General features: G+C 44.5%; 1 protein-coding gene across 3 annotated transcripts in view; it reads left to right on the top strand.

The window, feature by feature from the left end:
* The window catches only part of ARHGEF3 (Rho guanine nucleotide exchange factor 3), a 269292-nt gene that overhangs the window by 179912 nt on the left and 64269 nt on the right, over positions 1–25111 (top strand). Inside the window, exon 1 of one of the 3 annotated variants that reach the window (XM_060022717.1) lies at positions 24092–24318. The exons of the other annotated variants lie outside the window; for them this stretch is intronic. Within the exon in view, the coding sequence (XP_059878700.1) occupies positions 24223–24318 (96 nt within the window). The 5' untranslated portion in view covers positions 24092–24222. Of the gene's footprint in view, positions 1–24091; positions 24319–25111 lie in introns of those variants that run through there. 3 annotated transcript variants of the gene reach the window in all.

Here is a 25111-nt window from a genome sequence, read left to right as displayed (position 1 = left end):
GAGAGACAGTGTAGCATTATGGTTAAGAGTATAGACTCAAGCCACACTACTTGGGTTTAAGCCCCAGCTCTGCCATTTATAAGCTCTGTGACCGTGGGTAAATTACAGATCCTCTCTGTGTTTCAGTTACCTTCACTGTAAAATGGGGGGATCAGGGCACCTTCCTTACAGGACATTGTAAAGTACCATAATATTTCTGCCCTGCCAGACTGTAAACCGTAAACACCATTGCTGTTATTTGAGGGCCGGTAGATGGCTCTATACTTGATCGAGATTTGGTGAATATTGCTAAAATCCTAGCATTCTGTGGAAATCCTCCTTAGAGGTCAAAAACAAATCCCTCTTCATGTAACCCATTGATTGATGAAGCTGATGGGAGGGCTGTCTCCCTGACCTCCGAAAATCAGCAATTTCAGGGAGATAAGACAGCCGCACTGTTTGTTAGAGTATTTGAGCTGCAGGCTTTTAAATCAGCATTCCAAAGATGTAAAGGCAACAAAAGTATGCACTGGGCTTTCCACAGAAGAGAGTGTGGGGCACTGTGCCTGTTTTGAACAGCTGTATCTGTGTGGGCGTCGGCAGGGCTGTCGTTTGGGAGACGTCTCCTCTTAGAGGGATCCTCTCATTTCTCTGTCTTAGGCAGACCCTGTTTCAGCTATGGGGACTCAGGGGTAGCTAGGGCTCCCTGAGTATGCAGCTATGGGCTTCGCACAGCCTGGGTTAAATGCAGGGGCATTGTTGTTCCCATCATGCCCTGGTCTAGCTGCTGGAACCAGGGGACCAGTCTCTGGGAGGTGAGAAGGACCCCCAAGTATACACTTGCCCAGACCCCACACAGATTGCCTGAGAGCTCACATTCCCTGCTGGCTGCAGATGTGTCCTTCCCAGGCCCTAGGCAGGTGGAAGTCTGTCCCAAAGAAACAGCGGTGTGGCTCCCCTCCACACACAACCACAGAAGGGACCTCTTTAACCTTTCTGTCTTCTGAGCAATAAGAAGCAACACGTGGTAAAGATCCACTAAAACCCAATATGGGCCTTCTCCCTCCCACTCAGAAACAAGCTCCCACTAATGGCAACTTTTACTCCTGGACCAGAGTCCTTTCGTATACCTGAGGCCTGCTATTTTTAGAACTTTGGGGGCTCTGGATATCTTTTCCTGCAACTGCTTAGCTGGACAACTTGTTTCTTAGTTTTAAGTTAGGGAGATTGTTGTAAATGCAATCATGTATGTAAGATAGAAAAGAGTAGGCTCTTACTAAGTTATAACAATGTTTGTTTGTTTCGTTAGTTATACTTCACATGGACCTTACATTCTGAGTATCTGCAAGGTCCTGAGGTTAGGTTATGTTCTTAATTTTAAAATCTTACTTGAATATTAACAGCTCACATTTATTGAGCCCTTACTATGTGACAGGGAGTCACCGAGTGCCTTCACGTGTGTTTAGTCCTCGCAACGGCACTGCAAGGTGGATACTATTATAATCCCCACTTTACAGATGAGAGAAATGAGGCTTCCGCAGGTGGAATAGCTTGCCCAAGTCAGACTAGAAAGTGGCAGAGCTGGGATTTGAACCTGGACCACCAAATTCAAGCCCTTAAGTCACTCCACTAGCCCTTAAAACACTCATGCATCATAAGTAGCTTTGCTCCTTGTGAATGTTTTCATACCAAACATACAGAGATGGTTGTTGGTCCTTTCCACTTGATTTCTAGGAGGTCTTCTTATATTATGCAGATTAGAGTTTACTGATATAAGTTACCTATTTTCCCAGTTTGTCCTTTGTTTTTTGACTTCGTTTACGGTGTTTCTGATGTTTTGTTTGCCATGTAGATGGGTTTTTTAAATTTAAATTTTTATATTGTATTATAAAAAGATCTCTGAATTTTTTCTTTTCTTCTGAACTTTGAGTCATAGTTAGAAAAGTCTTCTCTACATCAGGGAATTTGCCCGTCTTCTTCTAGCACTTTTATGTTTTTCACATTTACATTTAAATCTTTGACCCATTTGAAGTTTATTCTGGTATGCAATGTGAAATATGGGTTAAGAAAAAGAACTTTAAAAAACACTTCCAAACAAATTTCCCTGTCCAAATGTGGTCAGAGTTTGTATATGAAGAGTATTTGGGGTAGTGAATCCTCCCTCAGAATAAAAGCAGGCTTATTAGTGTCACAGGTGATCAGTAGGGAGTTGTTTGTGGTTCTAATTAGACCTCTAATTAGCCTGAAGCTTTGATAGCGGTTTTCCCGTCGGTCCAAGTGCAAGGTGATAGGAGACTCAGAAGCGGGCAGCCACACAAATGCTTATGTAATACAAAAGTCCATGGCTTATTGGCCTCAGGAATGGCTGGATCCAGGTGCTTATTTTCCTCAGGAATTTCTCTCTCTTTACCTCTCAGCTTTTATTTCTCTCTGTTGCCTACATTCTTGGGTATGGTCTCCCCTCCTGGTGGAGAGATGGCCACCAGCAGCTCCAAGCTTACCCACTTCTAATTTAGAGGTCCTTTCTCACCTAGTTCTTCCTGCAAAAATCCCAAGCCTGGTTCTCAGCCTGGTTCCCTTTCTGAATCAATCTCTATGGCCAGAAGGAGGGGTCAGTTGCTGGTTGGCCAGTCCTGAGTTACATATACTCCCAAGGGGACGGATGATGGGCTCAGTCCCACTGAAACCACAAGCACTGAGAGAGGACCATTTTCCCAAAAGAATTGTTATTAAAATAGGGAAGAACTGATGCTGAATGAGTCAAAACTCCAGAGTACCCTACAGCATGAGCTTTGTGTTCTCAAAGCTCTTAAAGGATCAACTCTGGGTGCCAAAAACACAAGCAAAGAAAGTCTTGAATGGAGCAGTTGGACTCAGTTAAGCCTATAAAAATGAAGGCTCCCTGAGTTGCTGTTTTGTGATAAGAGCAATAGCTTTTGTCCCATTTTCACCAGCATTGCAAAATAAAAAACAAACAGATAACTTGCTACCTGTCTGTTACTGAGGATGGGTTTCTGGGATTCTAATGGAATTTGTTGGAAAAGCTGCAACCCTCTCATCAGTGTTTGTCAAATACAAAAACCCAGCAGAGAAGAACATGCAGAGAGATTGTTTCCTTCTCTCAACCATGGACTATGGTTTGGGAAGAGAACAAGGTCTTGAATAGGGCGAGATTCTCAACCAGGTGCTTTTGCAAATGTCATTTACTCATTCCACACCTGAATAGTCCATAGCTTGTGAGGAATATGGCAGGAAATGTAGGGGTCTTTGTAAACGAAATGGCCTGGCTACTTTGTTGGTTGTACCAAGCACAGTAGCTAATATCGTGTCCGGCACTGTGTCTCATACCATCCATGCATCATCCGTTCAGTTCTCATAATGGCCTTATGTACTGTTTTTATCCCCATTTTATAGATGAGGAAACTGAGGCTCAGAAAGATTCACTCACTCAGGGTCCTAGAGCAAAGGAGTGGTAGAGTCAGAAGTCAGCCTCAGGTAGCTGGACTCCAGTGTATGGGTCCTCACTGTGCTCAGTTATTAGCTCACCGTGTAACCCTGACCTTGTTACCTAACAGGGTTCCCCCATTCCTTTTCACAGGTGAACACTTGGGTTGTTAGAAGAATCTTTAAACAGTGATGCCACTAAAGTGTTTTACTCTGAGAATCCTGGTATATAGTTAGCTTTTTTTTTTGATTAATTAATTTATTTTTTGGCTGCGTTGGGTCTTCGTTGCTGCATGTGGGCTTTCTCTAGTTATGGCGAGCGGGGGCTGCTGTTCGTTGTGGTGCGCGGGCTTCTCATTGTGGTGGCTTCTCTTGTTGCGGAGCACGGGCTCTAGGTGCATGGGCCTCAGTAGCTGTGGCATGCGGGCTCAGTAGTTGTGGCTCGTGGGCTCTAGAGCACAGGCTCAGTAGTTGTGACGCACGGGCTTAGTTGCTCCGCGGCATGCGGGATCTTCCCGGACCAGGGCTCGAACCCATGTTCCCTGCATTGGCAAGTGGATTCTTAATCACCGCGCCACCAGGGAAGTCCCTATAATTTGCTCTTAATAATGTTAGACCACAAAGAAAGAAAAATTCCCCATATCTTTCTAATCAGTTTCCTCCCATCTTTCCCAGAAAACATCCACAATTGCTAAAATGGATAACATTTCATTCTTTTCATTTTATCTTTGGGAAGGAAAGCAAGGAGCCGTGATGCTGACCAACTTGGCCATCAGCTCTGAATTTTATAATTATCAATAATCTCCAAAAAATGGCATGCATGGTCTTTGAGATCTGGTAATTATATACCTGTGTGTGAATGGTTCAAAGGCTGGGCTTTTAAGCAAATCTGAGTTTGAAGCATAGTCCTGCCATTGTGACCTCAAAGAAGTTGTGGAGCCTGTCTGAGCCTCAGGTTCCTCGTCTATAAAGGGGGTCGTTAGTTGGTCTGAGCTCACAGGGCTGATATGGGGATTAAAGGAGATGATGCTTACAAAGGGCTCAGCACAGCGCTGCCCCGAGTAAGTGATCAAAATGGGCCAGCTGCCAGTAATGCAATCATTTATTATTACAATGACTGTTGTTATTATTTCTTGTCCTAACTCCTTCCCCCTCCAAAATAAACTCCACCGCACCAATATCTCCATTTTTATCATGGACGTTTAATAGTTACACATGCTTTTCTTTACTACAGTTGTTTGCAAAGCACCTTGCAATTTCCTCTCTTCCTAATTCCTGGAATTCTGTTTGTGTGAACTTTGTTTAAAGCTCTCTGTTCAGCAAACTCTCTTTTGTGTTTTTTTCCTCTGATGTCCAGAGGCTTTGAAACAGTAGCTTTTCCATAATCTTCAACAAAAGTTACACTAACTCCCTGAAGGGTCGGTGCCTTTAGTGCAGTTTTTTCTTCCAGCTGGCTGTCTGACTCGTTGTTTTCATTCTTTTCCCCAAGATCTTTTCTCTTTGGTTAGCTCTTTTATGGGGAATCTCTTGCAGGGCTTTCTCTGAAATATTCTTGCCTCTTCCATTCAAGATTAAGCTGTTATCTTGGTGACAGGTACTGAGGAACACCGCTTAGACTCACAGATGGTCACGTGGCTTGGCTCACAGATTAGTGCCTTTTTCAGGTGATAATGATCCCCATGGCAGTTGCAGAAGCTTTGTCATAAAAAGTTGATTATTTATGGCAACCTGGTTCTGGCAGTTAAAAGAACATGGGATCTAGTTAGTTGTTTTTTCCCCTCCCCAAGGAACATCTCTGGAATTCATTGATGGAAAAAGAAACACACAAGAACATGGGTCAGGTTTTTAATCAGGATAACCTCCCATCTGTAGAGCATTTTATAGATTCCAAAGCACTTCCACGTTCAATAATCTCTCAGTGCACTTGTCTCTGGGAACCGAGCAAATGTGTCTGTTCAGGGAAGGTGAGGGGGAGGAGAAGGAGAGTAGATCTAGGATGCTGAGCTGTAGGGTGGGATTTTGAGGATGTGCCTGGGCTGGAATGTGATAAGATGGAGAACTGGATCTCCTGCTTTCTGGTGCTTTTCTCAGTCTTGCTAATAACAAACGACCTGTGAGAGAATTTCACAAGACTCAGAGGGCACCCCAATCATAAAACATCCTTTGTAGATTCGTTTAAGCTGTTGTCTTGTTTTCTCTTGTGGTATGTTTAGACATCCATCTTATAGGGTAACATTTCACTCGGCATCTACTGCAAGAGGAAACCGTGGAATAATTCTTGCTTCCTGATCAAAGTAGGTGAATTCCTAGCAGAGGTCACTGGAAAGATGTTTGGGGGAGGAGAAGAGGAATATTTCTTCCTTTAGTTTTGGAAGACTTCCAAAGAAGAAGAAGAAAAACTTACATCAGGAAGCTGATGGTTTACAATGTTTATGGAAACACCACTACCAAAATGCCTCAGTTCCATCTGCAGTGTTGGACACCTCAATTCAATGACCTCCCCTTTCATTTTTTCATTATAAAAATAACATAACCAAATGACCCATAATTAGGAAACCTCCCTTCTGATACAACCATTTTCATTTTATGTATTTTCCCTGCCAAGCTTTTCCACGTTTGTACATATTGCGTAGGTGCCCTAATAAATAGTTTTCATCCTGCTTTTTTTTTTTTGTGGTCCGTGCCATGCAGCTTGTGGAATTTTAGTTACCCTACCAGGGATCGAACCCTGGCCCTTGGCAGTGAGAGCATGGAGTCCTAACCACTGGACCACCAGGGAATTCCTCATCCTGCTTTTTTTTAACTTAGCATTTTTCATGTTGCTTGACTTCACAAGTATACTTGTTAATGTTTACATCCAGTGGATGTTCTATAATTTAATTAAATATCCCCTGTTGTCTGACACTTGGATTCCAGGGCAAATTAGTGCAGAGCTGGAAAACGTGGGCCCCAGAGCTAGCTTGACCTGGATTTCTTGCTCTGCCACTTCCCAGCTTTACCATCTTGCTGGGAGAACAATGATACTTTCCTCAAAGGATTGTTTAAAGGAAAATCATGTATCCGAAGCACTTAAACATAGCTCCTGGCACATAGATTATTCTCCATATTTAGTAGCTAGTCTATTATTATTTCTCATTCATCACTATTAAATGACAACACACTAGCAATGTTTTCTTTTGGTAAATTCACACACGTAGGACTATTAGGCCAAGATGTTTGCATATTTATACTGTTCTTGGTATATATTGACATCTCTTGATATTCCGGTTGTTTTTTACTGTCATCAACAATTCTATGCCATGCAGCATGGCCAAAAAAAAAGGGGGGGGACTTCCCAGGTGGCGCAGTGGTTAAGAATCCGCCTGTCAATGCAGGGAACATGGGTTTGATCCCTGGTCCGGGAAGATCCCATGTGCCGCAGAGCAACTAAGCCTATGCGCCACAACTACTGAGCCTGCGCTCTAAAGCCCGTGAGCCACAACTGCTGAGCCCATGTGCCACAACTACTGAAGCCCGCGCGCCTAGACCCCGTGCTCTGCAACAAGAGAAGCCACCCCAATGAGAAGCCCTCGCACAGCAACGAAGAGTAGCCCCTGCTCGGTGCAACTAGAGAAAGCCCGCACGCAGCAATGAAGACCCAACACAGCCAAAAATAAATAAATAAATAATTTAAAAAAGAAAAAAAGATCTAGGGACTTCCCTGGTGGTCTAGTGGTTAAGACTCCACACTCCCAATGCAGGGGGCACGGGTTTGAATGCTGGTCAGAGAACTAAAATCCCACATCGGAGAGCTAAGATCCCACATGCTGCATGGTGAGGCCAAAAAAACAAAAAACAAACAAAAGAACAATTCTAAGTGTACCATTTTCACTGTACCCTTACCTGCACTGGAAACTATAATTTTATAAGTTGGGCAATTTAGTATGTTAAACATGATGCCTTGTGATCTGCCCACTTTGTAAAAGTAGAGAGAATAGTATAATTAGTACCTCCACTCACCCGGCATCCAGCATCCACAATGGTTAACCTCTCCCCTGTGTTTTTAGAAATACTTTAAGCAAACCTCAGTCATCGTATCACTTCACGCATCAGGATTTCGGTATACAGCTCTACCTGATGAGGACATTTTATTTTTTTACATAACCACCACACTTTATCACACTTAACAAGACTAACAAGAATTCCTTAATATCAATATTAAATCCAAACTCAAATTTCTCCAAATTCAGATTTGTCTTTGGGGCTTCATCTTAGGTGATACTAAGGAATTCTTGTTAATTTGTCTCAAACAGGTCCTTGTTCAGTTGGCCTGTTTGAATCAGGATCCCAACATGTTCCACCCATTTCTTATGGTTGATATTCTGTAAAACTTCCCCTCCCTCTCTTTTCCCCCATGCTATTGATTTGTTGAAGAATCCAGGTCATTTGTCTTGTGGACTGTATTCTATCCTGAATTCTGGGATTGCTTTCTCATGGTCTGGCTTAACTTTTTCCTCTATCCTCCTGTTTCCTGTAAACTGGTGCATAGATCTGGAGGTTTGATAAGTATCTCACTTAATTTTAATGGGGTGTTTTGAGGGGACAACACATCATTACAGTCCTTCCCTGTGTAGAGTCTTGTGCAATTGACCAGATACCGATGGTTACTGGCCTCTCCTGGCAGTAGGAGAACAAGCAGCACAAAGATTCTATTGACCATTATAGTAGTAGGAAGAAATTGAATATAAAATGAGTGATTATATTAGCTTAAAAATACTCCAGATGTAGTTAGTCATTGCTCTGGAAGTCATTCTGTCTTTGTTCCAGTGCCCTAAGAGCAGTTCCAGAGGTAGGTGTGGACAGGCCCTGCCCTCCAGGAGTTCTAGGTAGAAGGTAATCAGAAAAGTTACATGGCTGTAGACTGGTAAGTAATTTCAAAAATTGGTACCTGGCAGAACATGGTTAATGCATGGTAGTAATAAGAGTTGTTGAACTCAAGAGAAGAAGCCATCTCCTGTGGGCTGGGTTGATCTGGGAAGATTTCTCAAAGGAAAAACTTGATTGAGGAGCTGTATAATAGGTGATATTTGAGAAGGCTGCCAAGGAGGAGGGAGGCGCTATTCTGGACATGAGTTCAAAGATACACAAAACTTTTTAAATGTCAGCCAATCGATCCACTCATGTTAATGGCCTTTGGTATCTATCTTCTGAACCTTTTTCTTTCTTTCGTTCTTTAATTTATTCAACAAATATTTATGGAGCATTAATTATGTGCCAGTCTTTTTTGTGGCATGGGAACATGGCTCATGAGGCAACCTAATTTCATGAAAGACACATGAGCTGGGAGTCAGAAGACCTGAATTACTCTGAAATCCTGTTTTTAGAATAAAAATACTGAAAGAACTCCTTGAGGTTTTCGTTACCCCTAATATCACCAGATGGAGACTTTGGCAGGTCTGGCCGAGGTTGTAGCACACTGTCATCTTTCCTGGGAAGAAAAGACTCTTCTATTTGAATGCAAAAAAAAATATATATATATATATATATATATATATATATATATATATAATTTTTTGTTCTCTTTCTTTCTTGTGGAAGCACTTTATCCTTTGAGCTCTAAAGCTAAGCTGGAAACTCATGAAACAATATTTGTCACTACCCTGGGCAAGGATACAAATGAAAACAAGAATTCTTTAGGTCCCAGAACAGCTCAGCTCACCTTTGTTCAGATTCCAAGCGTGTGGGATGCAGGCTGGGAAGGTTTACCTGTGGTTATCCTGCTGGAAAATGTGGGCTTATTCGCATGAAAAAGCATTGATCTTGAGATTGAAAATGGCTTATGGGGAGTGGGTGCCTGAGAACCAAAGAAAGACATTGTTAACATTTTTGACATAGTCATACATCTTCTGCAGCAGCTCAACTTCTATCAATTTGATCCAGGTCTGTTTTCCTTTAAACTCAATCTACCAGCACCTGTGGAGTGCTTGCTGTGTGCAATAGTGGTCGTTTCAAGAGGAGGGATTTAGCTTCCATCCTCATGATGTCCACAGCTCCCTCCACCCCAAAGCACCCCAAATAAGCTTACAGGCTAGGTATGTACACTGGTTGCTGTGCAAACACAGCTTCAAGGTGAACCCCCCCACCCCCTCTATCTCCCCCATGGTTCCCTTTCTCTTTCCCTATCACTTAATATTCTGTAGAATTTCTGAATTTTCAAGATGAATGAAAATTGAAGAGTCACCCAGTTCTGCATTTGCTAACAAATGTATTCCACTCCTTCCCCCAACCAGGATACCAGCACAGAGGGTCAGCTCACGTCTTGGCTCTTTTATCCCTAACCTCCTGGGTATAAAATGTAAGTGGTTAATGGTCCACACAACTTGGATTGAAAAACTCGAATCCAGTATATTCTGTTTGATCAAAACAGGATCCAGGGAAGTTAAACGATTTGTCCATAGCTGCGGGGAGTCGGTGGGTAAACAGTGACTGAAACCCAAGGCCACTTGAGCCCACACACATGTCCTACCTATAAAGCCACCTGTCCATGTTGTGGACAGAGACTGCTGACCTGTGAATCTGGGCACACTGAGGAGGGGGTACCGCTGTGTGGTTAAGACCATCAGTGTTCTGGGCAGACTGAATTATGGTGTGGCTATTTAGCAGCTGTGTGACCTTGAGCAAGTTACTTAACCTTTCTGAGCCTCTATGCCCTCATCTATAAAACAGGGGAAGCACCCTCTTCAGCAAGTTGTGATGATTCAGTAAGGTAATGCATGGCACGTGCTTGTCACAGGCCTGGCAATAGAGCTAATGGCAACCTAACTATTTTCTAGCATTTCAGCGTTCACATGTCAATACCCCCAAATCACAATGGATCCTTTTTGTTCTATCCCAAGTTAACTCAAACCTGTCCACCTTACTCCATTTTTGGAAAGAACATCCAATACAGAATTTTTGCTCTGGGGATGTGGCAAATGTGTGCTCTGCTCTTAGAAATGATTTAAACATCTTTGTTTCATCATGGTCTTTTCGATTGGTTGATTGGTTCCTGGGCTTTGAGGAGATTCTTTCTTTCTCCAGACTTACCTCCCAGCTCTCTTTGGGACCATAATAAACCTAGCTACTGTTCATGAAATTACTACTATATGTGAACCCCTTACCTGCCTTCTCTCTAATCTTCACCTCTACCCTTTGCAGTGGGTAGTATTATGTTCTAATTGCAGATCAGGGCACTGAGGCTGTGAGAGATTAACTTGCTTGGTTGTTTGTTTTAGATATTTTGGTGGTTCTCCGTTGTTGGAAGATGCAGGAACACACTTGTGTGACCTACAGTTGTCTGGATGTAAAAAGATTACATCTAAGATGACTCTAGCACTTAGGATTTATAAGCATCAGGGACCTGATTGACCATTTAACCCATTATTGACCAGAAGGGGAAACTAGCAAGCAAAGAAGTCACCACACTTGATTAAACTCAGTGAAGGAGTCCAAGGCTAAGATCTGAACCCAGGTCTCCTGACTCTTGTTTGATGTTCTTTTAATCATATCATATAGGCTTATATCCTTGACCCTTAGTAGCATCATTGTCTGTATCAAGACACCTGCTAAGTTGCAAATGGTCTGCAGATAATTAATGTTCCCAGTCATATGTGGAACTGCAGGTTCTGGAAGCAGAGTACTTGCATTTGAACCCAGCTCTGGCACTTACCAGCTCTGTGACTTTGGGCAAGTTATCAGTAGTTGAACTCCCTGTACCTCAGTTGGATTGGATTATTGTGAGGATTACCTGAGATACATCATGGAAAGTCAAAGGACGGTGCCTGGCAGAGAGCCAACCACTAGACTTCATCAGCTATGGTGGTCATTTGTCGAGCGCCTGTCACTTGCTAGGCATCTTTTGGCGCTGGAGATACGACACTGAACAAGAGAGTCATTTCTTGCCTGTATGGAGCTCACAGTCAAGTGAGAGACACAGATGTTCAAGAATAATAAAGCTTATGATTCGTTGAGTAATTCTAGTTCCATTTGTTATTTATAGGGCACTGTTTAAAAGTTGCTGCAATGTATCTTTGTCTTTAGTTCTGATTTTTTTTTTTTTTTTTTTTTTTTTGTGGTACGCGGGCCTCTCACTGTTGTGGCCTCTCCCTTTGCGGAGCACAGGCTCCGGACACACAGGCTCAGCGGCCATGGCTCACGGGCCCAGCCGCTCCGCGGCATATGGGATCTTCCCGGACCAGGGCACGAACCCGTGTCCCCTGCATCAGCAGGCGGACTCTCAACCACTGCGCCACCAGGGAAGCCCATTTAGTTCTGATTTTTTATAAAGGTGTGACATCAATGAAAATATTTTACATCAGAAGTTTGGCCAGGGGTGCACACAGCTCTCAGCCTTGAGAAGCCTCTGGTTCTAGCATCATGCCAGCAGCCGTCTGTGTGTTGCATCCAGAACAGAGCTGGCTGAGGTCCTGCTACTTCGATGTAAACAGCCTACCCGAAGGGCAGAGAGGAAGTTATGACTGGGGAAAATCCACAAGGCAGCAAGACTTGGTCACTGAAGGAACAGACAGCTCTCATAGTCATAACAGGCCTGTAGGAAGAGGACACAGTAGGAACCAAATGTTGTCATACAGATAACATAGGCACCATGCAGCCAAGTACCTATTTTTAAGTGACAGTGGTATATTTTAGGCCAGTTCCTTCCCATTTGTAGACTAGCTCCATCTTCCTTTCAGTTTCTTTGCTGATAGTTGATCTAACCTCTGTTTCAACCTTGTTTCCTTGGCCATTTAATAATTTTTTAAAACCCTGTATTCCTCATTGCATTTCCTGACAAATGAGGACATTGAATTAACTTTCTGATGAGCCCTTATAAAATATTACCATACTGGGGACTTCCCTGGTGGTCCAGTGGTTAAGACTCCGTGCTTCCAATGCAGGGGGCACAGGTTCGATCCCTGGTAGGGGAGCTAAGATCCCACATGCCGCGCGGTATGGCCAAAAATAAAATTACCATGCTGAACTAACCCAAAATGTGGGCTGCCTGCACCAAACATGCTGATTTTAGAAAAGGATACTGGGACTTCACTGGTGGTGCAGTGGTTAAGAATCCACCTGCCAGTGCAGGGGACATGGGTTCGAGCCCTGGTCCAGGAAGATCGCACATGCCACAGAGCAACTAAGCCCATGCGCCACAACTACTGAGCTCGCATGCCACAACCACTAAAGACCACATGCCTAGAGCCCGCACACCGCAACAAAGAGTAGCCCTGGCTCGCTGCAACAAGAGAAAACCCGCGAGCGCAGCAATGAAGACCCAACGCAGCCAAAAAATAAATAAATAAATAAATTTAGACAAGGATGCTTTCATCAGTAAGTTATATTATCATTTTTATATTCTTCCCTGAAATAAAATGGCATAAATTTGAGACAATACTCCATATACAGCTCAGTCTTTGTTGTTTTATAGGATCACAGAAGATGAGCATTTGGTTTTATTTTATTCTTATTTATTTATTTATTTATTTTTGGCTGCATTAGGTCTTCGTTGCTGCGTGCGGGCTTTCTCTAGTTGCGGTGAACGGGGGCTACTCTTCGTTGCAGTGCACGGGCTTCTCATTGCGGTGGCTTCTCTTGTTGCAGAGCACGGGCTCTAAGCACGTGGGCTTCAGTAGTTGTGCCACACGGGCTCAGCAGTTGTGGCTTGCGGGCTCTAGAACGCAGTCTCAGTAGTTGTGGCGCACGGGCTTAGTTGCTCCGCAGCATGTGGGGTCCTCCCGGACCAGGGCTTGAACCCGTGTTCCCTGTATTGGCAGGCGGATTCTTAACCACTGCACCACCAGGGAAGCCCTGAGCATATATTTTTAAATTGCCTTATTTTACAGTTCAAGAAACTGTACCTCAGAGAGTTTAATAGACTTGCCCAAGGTCACACAGCAAATTTAGTGGTAGAACCAGGATTGGATCCCATGTCTTCAAATTTAGGTCATTTCACTGTTCACTGTGCCGCTTCTTTTATACATGTCCAGTAGTTAAATCAGTATTTGAAATCCTGGTTTAAATTAAAGAATTAACCCCTTTGGAGGCAAGGGGGGTGGAAAAGATCCCCAAATTCCATCTTTTCCTCTCTGTTTCATTGATAAAAGAGGGAGTAAGATGATTTGTATACCAGAAAGGTTAATAACAATATGGATTATGCGCTTACCTTGTGCCTAGATTGCTGACACATGCATTATCTCATTAAACTATTCATATGTTTTATCTCATTAAAGCCTTGAAACTCTCATATCCCCCATTTTACAGCCAATTAAACTGAGGTTTGGCATGGTTACATAAAGTGTCCAAAGTCATATCGTCAGCAAGTGGAAACCTTGGTATTTGCATTCAGGCCTCTTACTCTAGAGCTTGTATTCTCTTGTGTTCTCCCAGGGACTGAAGGATGGGGTGTTGAATATTCCATAAAGTTTTACTGTAGAACGAGGGTGGAAGGGAAATATCTTATTCTTCAAAAATTAATGTCACAAGGCAATGCATTTGTAATGATCAGTTTACTGGAGCAGTCGGTAGGAATTTTTTTCCTTCACTTTGAAATTTTGCACTTTCCATGTTAAAAGTTTCTCTAGGAAATGAAAATTAATTTGGGGGAAGGAAGCCTCTGTTATTCCTGCTTCCAGCTGGGGCAGATGCTTGGCCTCCTCTGGGCAGGTAGGAGGGGAGCACTGGCCTCTCTCTGCTGAGCTCGTAAACTGGAGAAGTGTCTAAATTCAGGAATGATGCCAGGTGGGGTGGGGGCAAGGAAGGGAGGAAAGGGATGTGGTGTTTGGAGCCCATAACTCAGGAAACATGATGGCACCTAATTTCAGAGTGGCATGAGGCAAGCGTTTAGGAAAAGAATAATGAGCTATTGTTGCGGGCTTTTTTCTTTAATGGGTGGGTTGTTTTTATAAAGTTTTATGAACAGGAAACTGAAGCAAAATGCTGATCCCTTTGGTTTTTGAGCTCTGCCAGCATCATTTTCATTTTTATTTTTGACTGTTGGTGACAGGCACTTCCTTTAACATTTCTGAGGGTGAAGTGTAATGAGACACCCCAAACTGCCTTTTCTAACAACAGCAGAATCCAGATGAAGAGTAGTAGTTTCAGATCTTCTCGATAATGCCGTGAGACAAGAAAAGATCACCCCTAACCCAGGGAGAAAGATGACTCTTTCAGAAACCAAGGCAGGCTGTAAAATGTTTTCCCTTTAAAAACGTTCTAGAAAATTTGCCCAACTGGTGGAAAACCTCTAACATGCATTAAAATGGGTCTTGCTGTGGCAACGAAAATACAGATCAAATTCCCCTGCTGCTCTGAATCATAAATACTCAGCCTCCCCACCTATTGTTTTCCCTGGAAGATGACTTCATCTTAAAGGTGGTCTTATCTGTTGTGCATTTTGGATGCACCGAACCAAGGTTTCAGGCATCTGGCTGCCAACTTCAGAGATTTTAAAAGCTGTTTTGTTCCTGCAGGGCATTTATTCATTGCTTACCTTATAAAAGTTATGTCTTGCTGCATTTTCCTGGCACCAGAGCAATCCTTGTACCTACCCATTGCATATGGTTTTTCTGAGCCTGCAGGCAGCACTGGGTTATTAAAGTTCAAGGAGGAAGCCACATGATGTTGGCTTTACAATTTTAATTCTCTCTTACTTTCTTCCCTCCCTTCCTCCCACTCCCTGACAGATGAGTTTTGTTCACCACGTACTGTGTTGAAACCAGAGTGAGCTCTCAAAGCACCTCTTGTAAGACTCCAGGTGAGGAGGCCCAGACGGGAGAGCATGACCTTCCCTTGGTGGAGCAGCCAGCAGAGAAGTTTCCTTCCTCTCCCCTGGCTTCCTTGGCTAAAAAGTTTTTGAGTCCATAATTTCACATCAACCTGGCAACAGTAGACCAGCACCATGTTTGATCTTGCAGAAACACCAGGCAAAATCTCCCCTTCTCCTTAAAAGTCAGCCACCCAGGGCCCAGCTCAAGAGAACAAAGTTTCTATATTAATAGCACTAGGTATGAGCATGGCAAATTGAAAAGAAAAAAAAAATTATAGAGTTTAACCTGGAATCAAAAACCTAGAGAAGGAAAAGGAAGACAGTGCCTCTAGAGGGAAGGAAAAGGGAAGATGAGCTTGTTACAAGGAGTCTTAGAAAACAAACTATTTGACATCTCTTTGCCACCAGAGTTTCAATCTCCCTGGCAAGTCTACCTTGTTCAGAAATGAGTGTAAATTGCTGAATGTGTGTAAAAAGCTGGAGGAAACTGAAAACTCTCAGTAATATCCAACAGGGCCCCATAGCCTTACACTGCAGGAGCCATCTCGAAAGGTGGTTTCAGTGAGTTTGGGACTCTTCAAGAAGCTTACTAAGGGACTCATGCTCCTTTTCAAGATTTCTTTTAACAGCCCACTGTGGTATTCTGCATTTACCTTCTTGGTCCCATCTCAGAAACTTTAAATAGATGATGTTCCTCGTTGCAAAAATTCTCTGAATTTACCTCCTCTGTGACATGATCTTTGATTAGTGCCATTTCAATATGATTTTCACTTCAACAAATATGGATCCTTCTACCATGTGCCAGCATGATAGAAGGAGCTGGAGCCACTGTGGTGATTGAGATAGTTATGGTCCCTGTGCCCTTGTAGGTGGAGACACACTGAGTCAGTCATTATGAGCGGGGTGAGTATTATTAGGGAAAAACAGGTACTCCGCACTGTGTGGGTACAAAGTAAGGGTTCCCCTTGCCTGCGGATTGAGGACAGTCTTGGAGGAGAGGAATTAGCCAGGGAGCCATCTGGTTGATGGTTCTTGTCATGCCAAAGAATTAAATGATCATACAGGAATAAAAGTAGGTGAACTAGAGGCTGGTGCTTTTCTTCAGCCTTCCGTTGCCAAGGCTTTTGGTTCAGTCAGAATTGCAGGCATCTGAGACCTGTGTTTGCTGAGCTTGGGTTTGGATGTGAGATGGAAAAATTCAGACACAGCAGAAGCTCCTGTAACTCGGCTCACTTAACCAACACCCTCCACCCCCCTGTAGTATTATGGGATGCCCACGGCACAAGGAACACTTTCAGCTAATTGGCTGCGCTCTACCACACAGCAGCCGACTTGGCTCCCACCAGATGAGTGAGACAGAGGCTTGCCAGGAGTCCCAGAGTCTGTTTGTGCTGGTTGAACTCGTTCTGTAATTAAGGTCTTCTGCTCACGCCACCCTCCCCTCCCCACCCCCACCAAAGCCCCAGGTATTTTTCAAGTAAACATCTCAAGCCAACCGCCCTCCTCCCATTCTCTACTGCTGGAGCTAATTTTTTAGAAACTTAAATGCAGTCATGCCCCCTGGCTATGAAGATAAGCATGTTTTTAATTGGAACTTTGGATACCAGATTGTAAATCAAAGTCCCAAGAGCCAGAACACATCTCCTTGTGGGTGGCTTAGTTGGTAGTTTACTGGGAATGTGGACTTGCATTATTTTTCATTGTATCCCTGATGCACCCATGTTTTTAGCAGGCTGTCCAGCACGTAATACTTCCTTAGTACTGCCTGAGCAAATAAGCAGCTCTCTGTGCCTATTCTGGATTGTGATGCTACAACCAATGGGCTAATTACCCCTGGACACCTCTGGCCTGAGGATCTGGGGTTCCAGTGTCTCTGGAAGGGCGGGGGCCCAGGTTCATTATTGGGCTTGCTGATAATTCTCACACTTTACTACTCAAACAATGTGCTTTGAGGGTGTTTATCAAAAATACACATTTCTGGAGTCCGCTGCTGAAGATTCCAAATCAGCAGACCCAAAGTGGGGCCCAGTGATGTGGATTTGATAAGCTTCTCAGTTGATTTCACTGCAGGTGGTCTCTGGAATTATTGTCCCTAAATTCACACAACTCATACTTCTATAAATGTGTAGGTTTTCCAATCCCGGCCAGAAGATGTGAATAGTGCTATATTTCATTGTTATGCACATTTCCCCACATTTTAACGTCTCTGGAATTGGGATGTATCCTACAATTGATCACGTGTTATAACTTAATTGGCCACATTTTTTTCTTTCTTGGTTGTACATAAAAATAATAGCACATATTACAGTCTTTGGCATCTTAGGTTTGATGAAATATGGCACTTTGATTGCTGAGTTTGTAGTTGATGGAAGAGAAAATACTTCCACTATCCAAAGCTAGAATTTACACATTTTAGATTCCAGTTTCTCCATGCAGTGGTTAGTATAAAAACCCTACATGATGCATACATTAGCTATAGTCTGAAGGGAATAAATAGTTTTGGAGTATAACAAATTTATTAAATTTTTGGTCCAAAAATATGAAATACTCTCAAACAAATGCAGACTCCCCATAAAGTTCAAAGTGTACAGAAGGTTCTAAAGGTTGGCTCAAATTCTGTAAGCAAAGCAAGCCTGCTGATAGTAATCAGCTCAAATTGGAGAAAGTCAGGATTCTTATTGCAAAATCTTCAGTGAAGACAGGTTTCTGATTGCACAGGCTATGCTATGTATCAAAAACACAGTAAACTGTACACTTTGGGGGTTTTATTTCATCACTGAGTTTGCATTTCTGCCCCCCAAAACAATTAAATGTGGTGGTAAAGTTTGTCCTGGGAAAAACCAAGCTTTGAAACATTTCTTCCCCCTCCCCAAGTTCTTCTTAAAGTATTATCTGTCATTGCAACTTTCATTTTCACTGGCCTTTTGAGGTACATTTTCATATCTGAAACAATTTAAGATGATATTCTGTCCCCCTCCCCACTTACTCCCATGTTCTTCTTTATTCTCTTGTCCTTTCATGCTTTATGAAATCTGTTATTCAGTTAAGGGTCAGGTATGGGCATGAAGGAAAGATTTTAGGCATGTCAATATTCTGAGGCTTCTTGGCACTCAAGCATTTTTTTCGTTGCTCCACTATGCCTAAACTGACATTTGACATCAATCAGTGATCAAGGTCTAAAGCGAAAATATTCTTGAAGTCAAAACCAACAGATTGTCCTGGCTCTGATGCCGTATTTCAGCTCTACCCTTTAATGCATGGTTTCTCAACTGTGGCATTATAAGCATTTTGGACCTGTTAATTCTTTGGTGTGGGGGGCTGTCCTGTGCATTATAGGATGTTTACCGGGATCCTGGCCCTCTACCCGTTAGGTGCCACTAGCACCGTCCCCCGGTGACAATCAAAAATGTCTAGACATTGCCAAATGTCACCTAGGGGACAAAATCGCCCCCAGTTGGGAATCACTGCTATAATGATTGTACCTGTCTGTGGTATATCAGGGCATGACACATACCATTCTTTGTATTTAAACATAAAATCTTGATTGTTTTTGGATTATATCTAATAAGTCACAGGATTAGCTCAATACTGGGAGAAAGAGATGCTATCACCTAACTGGTTTTTCAGACTTGTTTCAGAAAATGAGATCTATAAGAGAAGGCAAGAATGAAGTCTTCCAGCTTTAGAAGATCCAGGTATATATTTTCATAAATCTAACCTAGAGCCAGTGGACATCTCCCCAGGCAGAGGGAGAGCTTTAGATGATTTTAGGTATTGTCAGTGCTTTATCTGCGCCATTTTTACCTGTCTGGCAGTAAACCACAGTCCTGATCTCTCAGAATTCACTGCCAGAACTTCTTCAGGCTTTTAACTCCCCTCTCCCATCAAGATTGAAGTTGCAGAGAGGAAAGGGAGCTTGGTCATTAGCTGGGAATGTCACCTAAATAGAAGGGGAGGGGAGGGGGGTTAGTACACACATGTCCAACATGTACCTACACGACCGTGTCAGATTAGCAGGGGTAGACAAGATAGCTCCAGATGCCAGGGAAGCAGATGGAGGTGCATTGTGTTTGAAGTCTAGGCTTTAGGGCATCAACTACTGTCACTTGCACTCCTTCTGCAAATACATACCTCACAGCAGAGGTTACAGGTGAAAGGCCATATTTTAAACTCAACCATATTTCTCGAGCAGGTGCGCCTCACACACCTTTCTGGCAGAGAGATTCAGGAATGGGTGGAGATACTAAGAATATTGCTGTCAGAACAAAGCATTGTCCCGTTGGCTGAGAAGACTGTCACAACCACTTTGATTTCTGAAGTTTTAGCCTCATGCTGGGCCTGTTCTGCTCACAGCCATGGCAGTGGGATTGGATGGTCTCCCAGTCGTGCCTGGCAGTCTGTCTAAAAGGAGCTAACAGCCCGAGCTAGGCTTGTGGGTGGAAGCCCACCACCCCATCAGCAGCACAAATGAGCCCTGCTCAGCCCAGGCGAGAACACAGGCTCTGCTCTTGGCACCGTTCCTGGAAATGCAGAACAGGCTTCTTTATTCCAGTCTCCAGGCTTCTGGCTAGCGAGAAACACTGCCCGGCTCTGAAGCGTTTTATAGGATCATAACGAGTTGTGCCGAAGGCGAGTTCTGAAAGGCACTTTGTGCCATGGCTTTGAGTGAAGCTGACTGTTAGGGCAGTGTTGTTCTTAAGCCCATAAACACACACACAGGCAGGATGGGGAATGCTGGGCTCCTGGGGCTGCTCAGCTCGGCAGCATTGCAGAGTTGGACTGACTTCTCTCCACTCTGATACCAGCTTCAGGGCTGTGCTTGGGAGCCCTCCTGTAGAGCAGCCTGCTTTCTTTTTTTTTTTTTTTAACATCTTTATTGGGGTATAATTGCTTTACAATGGTGTGTTAGTTTCTGCTTTATAACAAAGTGAATCAGTTATACATATACAATGTTCCCATATCTCTTCCCTCTTGCGTCTCCCTCCCTCCCACCCTCCCTATCCCACCCCTCCAGGCAGTCACAAAGCACTGAGTCGATATCCCTGTGCCATGCGGCTGCTTCCCACTAGCTCACCTTACGTTTGTTAGTGTATATATGTCCATTACTCTCTCTCTCGCCCTATCACAGCTCACCCTTCCCCCTCCCCATATCCTCAAGTCCGTTCTCTAGTAGGTCTGTGTCTTTATTCCTGTCTTACCCCTAGGTTCTTCATGACACTTTTTTTTCTTAAATTCCATATATATGTGTTAGCATATGGTATTTGTCTTTCTCTTTCTGACTTCACTCTGTATGACAGACTCTAGGTCTATCCACCTCATTACAAATAGCTCAATTTCGTTTCTTTTTATGGCTGAGTAATATTCCATTGTATATATGTGCCACATCTTCTTTATCCATTCATCCGATGATGGGCACTTAGGTTGTTTCCATCTCCGGGCTATTGTAAATAGAGCTGCAATGAACATTTTGGTACATGACTCTTTTTGAATTTTGGTTTTCTCAGGGTATATGCCCAGTAGTGGGATTGCAGGTCATATGGTAGTTCTATTTGTAGTTTTTTAAGGAACCTCCATACTGTTCTCCATAGTGGCAAGCAGCCTGCTTTCTGACCAAGTCTTTGACCATGGACACCCCTGGTTGGAATCCTATGCAGATTGCCCAAATCTGCTAATGTTGGAGTAGCACATCACACACAAGGGAGGTTCTGAAAGTGGAAATTGCATGGAGTCAAAAATACCCTTGAAAATCCTTTAAATGTCTCAAGGACCACATACATGGCTTGTGTATACCCAAAATTGCAGGTTTCAGTTTACAGGCCTTATTGTATGAAAAATATATGTCTTTAAACATCAGAATCTTATTCACCGTGGTGAGACGTTCAAGCTATGAGAGGCTTGGAAGCATCAGACCACCCAAAGGAACTCCAGATTCCCATCTTCCCTTTTGCACTCATTTGGGGCTTATGCCTTTTTTTTTTTTTTCCCAGCACAATTTAAATTGTTACTGGCCATTAGCAATCTCTCTCTCTTCCTCTTCCTCTTCCTCTCTCTCTGCCTAGCATACATACTGGGAAAGACATGAGTTTGCTGCACATATATTGTGCCATGTATATTGACTGATTTTTATGGTTCCGTCTTTTGAAGAGGGGCAAAAAAATGTTTAAGAGCAAGTGGATATGGCAGCCTTTCCATCAACCGATATGACTCTTCTTTGCTCTACGATATTTGTACTTGAGGTTAAAGTTCCCTCTCTTCCATAGGGTTTATTTATTACTACAGTGGACTTACATATGCCAGACTTCGTGCTTGGTCCGGAGAATCCTGCAGTGAGTAGCCTAGTCCCAGGGCTGGCATAGTTTACCAGGGTCACTCTCTTCTTCACCAAGTGCTGGATGTACACTTCCCAACTGGAGGTCAAGGCCGAGTGAGCTCCAACAGGGATCAAAGCCCGTCCATGAAGGGACTGTTACTGACCAGAGCCGCCTAATTGGGGTGGTGGGCCTGTGGGGGCCCGAGGAGCAGGCGGAGGCAGGGAATGAGGGGCAAGCTCCAGGTGCTTCAGCTCAAATCCTTGGCAGCCAGAGGAGCCCTGTGTGAGGCCTTTGGTGGCAAAGTTAATCAGGGGCTGCTTTGGTTGGTTGCCCTTGGAGGTGGGATTCCCCTCACTCCCCACCGCAAGCTTGGCCAGACTTGCAGTGAGCATCTGTGTAAGCTCTCCATCAGCACAGTTCAAGCTAAAAGGACAAAGTTGTGTTCAGGAGTACAGGTAGGAAAAAAACAAGTGGTGCTGAGCTGCTCTTTCCCACCCCAAACCTCTTTTTCAACTACTTCCTTCCCACTGCTTTAGGGTGTATATTTGAGGGAAAAAATTCAGATGCTCTCTTCAGTGTCAGCTGGAACTCACTCATTCAGGAGCTTCCTTTACATGGTTGGCAAGAGTGAGGCTGGCAGAACTGGACCAGATTCTCTCTGCTTCTGAAGGCAGTTTGTCCACACTAGCTGGGCAGGAAAGCCGGCGAATTTAGTGCCAGCGTGTGGGTTTTCATCCCCAAGGCAGGGATGAAAGGGCTGTATATCGTGAGGTTTCCTGCCTGGAAAGTAGGAACTGCTGGATTCTGGCCTCGGCTGGAGCAGAGAACACTGAAACAGAGACTAGATATTTCCATTCCCACTACCTCCTGCATACCTAAGAAGTCAAAAGGAAAGACATCATCTCCCTAGACCCCCACCTGCTGTGGCCATGACTTTGACAGGAGGGGGAAAAAATTCAACACTGCAGTCTACAAAATAACTGTTGAGATAATGCTCATTTTAATATTTTAAAAATTAATTTCTAATTTCCCAACACATGGATATGTTTTTCATGTAAAATATTTAAGAACATGTTAGCTATAATATGAAGGCTCCTTTGCCCACTACTTTTAATTCCCTTGGAACTGATTGCCTCCTTTCAGCCCTGTAAAAACTTGCTGTGGATCCTTCCAGATGGTTTTCAATGGTATTTACCTACATTTCTCTATAGAAAATATAGAGAAATTTGCAGATGTGGGGTTTTTTTTTTAAACACAAATGGGAAAATATATGGTATTCTTTTTTAAAAATATTTATTTATGGCTGCATTGGGTTTTCGTTGCTGCACGCAGACTTTTCTTTAGTTGTGGCGAGCGGGGGCTACTCTTCGTTGCGGTGCGCAGGCTTCTCATTGCGGTGGCTTCTTTTGTGTGGAGCATGGGCCCCAGGTGCACAGGCTTCCGTAGTTGTGGCACGCGGGCTCAGTAGTTGTGGCTCACAGGCTCTAGAGTACAGGCTCAGTAGTTGTGGTGCACGGGCTTAGTTGCTCCGCGGCATGTGGGATCTTCCCGGACCAGGACTCGAACCCATGTCTCCTGCATTGGCAGGCGGATTCTTAACCACTGCACCACCAGGGAAGCCCTATGGTATCCATTTGTAGATGTGATTTTTTTTTAACACAAATGGTATTATACTGTGCTTACTCTGCAATTATTTTTTAACTGAACCTAATACATTTGAGATCTTTCCATGCCACACCCACAGACCCATCTTCTTTTTGACTGCAGCTGCGTGGTGTTCCATAGTGATAAGAATTTACCTAAGCACTCCCCATTGGTGGATATTACAGTTGTTTCCAATTTGGGTTTGTTTTTTACTGTTCCAGACAGGGCTGCAGGGAATGATCTTATAATTGCCTATTGGGCATTTGCAATGTGTTTCTCCAGTAAGGCGTGGTAGTGCCGGCTCATCACTGCTTTATCTTGACACCCCCTGTCAGATTCCTCTTCTAAGTGGCAGGCAGCCTCTTACCAGCCTCTTCATACTTAAAAATGGGCGCAGAAGCGCTTCCCTGGTGGCGCAGTGGTTGAGAGTCCGCCTGCCGATGCAGGGGACGCGGGTTCGTGCCCCGGTCCGGGAGGATCCCACATGCCGCGGAGCGGCTGGGCCCGTGAGCCATGGTTTAAAAAAAAATGTATGGGGAGAGACTGGCTAGGAATAAGGCAAGACAGAATACTGCTTCTTCATGTGGGTTTTTAAAACTCTTACTTTCCCTCAAGGCCGCTTGCCTCCGCCCGGCTTCGCCCTAACCTCCGTTCTACCCGCCGCCTCTTCCACCCCAAGTGTGCTGCGGAGCCCAACTGGAGCTGCCACTGGGCTGGGTGGCCCCGAGCCGAGGGCCCGCGGGAGGAAGGGTCCAGCCGCCGTATACCGCCGCGGCTCGGGAGGGGGCTTCAGCGAGGCGGCACCTGGGAGCTCCCTGGAGCTCCCTGCAGGGCCCCGCCCACTCCCCCAGCCTAGACGGGCGGGCGGGCTTGGTCTAAGCTCCGCCCCCTTTTAGCCGGAGCGTCAGAGTCAGGCCGAGCTAGGCTAGAAGCCGGCTGTCAGTCTCCGTGTAGCCGCTGCAGCCGCCCGGCACCGTGGAGCTGGGACCCCCTTTCGTCTGGGAGTTTTGTGGTCGCATCGGGTCAGCGGTGACATCCCAACGGGCAGGCCCGGCAGCTGCCATGGTAGCCAAGGATTACCCCTTCTACCTCACGGTCAAGAGAGCGAACTGCAGCTTGGAAGTACCCCCGGCCAGCAGTCCAGCCAAGGACTCCGAGGTAGGGCCTCCACCTGGACCTTTCCGGGTCCGTCTTTCTCTCCGTCTCTTACTCTCTCTGCTCCCTCCCTGTGTCACTGTCTCTCTGTTTCCATCTCTCACTCTGTGCATTCCTCTTCCTCTCTCTCCATCTCTCATACACTCTTTCTGTCTCTCTGTCTCCCTGTCTCCATCTCTAACTCTGTCTCTGTCTCTCTGCCTCCCTTCCACCCCCTTTATGGATCAAGAGAGCGCCACCTCCTCTGTCCCCATCTCTCTTCCTCCCAGCCTGAGGGCAGCAGCCTCTTTGCCCCTGCCTCTCTTTTGCGTCCTGCAGGGCTCTCAGACTGTCGATCCACTCCAAAGAGGGACTTACTGCATCAATGGGCTTGGTCGTCAGGGAAAAGCTACCCTTTTTTTAAAAAATAAATTTATTTATTTTATTTATTTTATTTATTTTATTTTTGGCTGCATTGGGTCTTTGTTGCTGCGAGTGGTCTTTCTGTAGTTGAGGTGAGCAGGGACTACTCTTCCTTGCGGTGCGCAGGCTTCTCATTGCAGTGGCTTCTCTTGTTGGGGAGCTCAGGCTCTAGGCGCACGGGCCTCAGTAGTTGTGGCACGCGGGTTCGGTAGTTGTGGATCACAGACTCCAGAGCGCAGGCTCAGTAGTTGTGGTGCACAGGCTTAGCTGCTTCGAAGCATGTGGGATCTTCCTGGACCAGGGCTCGAATCCCTATCCCCTGCATTGGCAGGAGGATTCTTAACCACTGCGCCACCACGGAAGTCCAGGGAAAAGTTACCCTTTAAGCACAGGT

Source organism: Delphinus delphis, chromosome 10 (genome assembly GCF_949987515.2).
Source record: "Delphinus delphis chromosome 10, mDelDel1.2, whole genome shotgun sequence".
Lineage (NCBI taxonomy): Eukaryota > Metazoa > Chordata > Mammalia > Artiodactyla > Delphinidae > Delphinus > Delphinus delphis.
The sequence above is the reverse complement of the archived record's forward strand: the minus strand, read 5'-3'. Positions and strand labels throughout refer to the sequence as shown.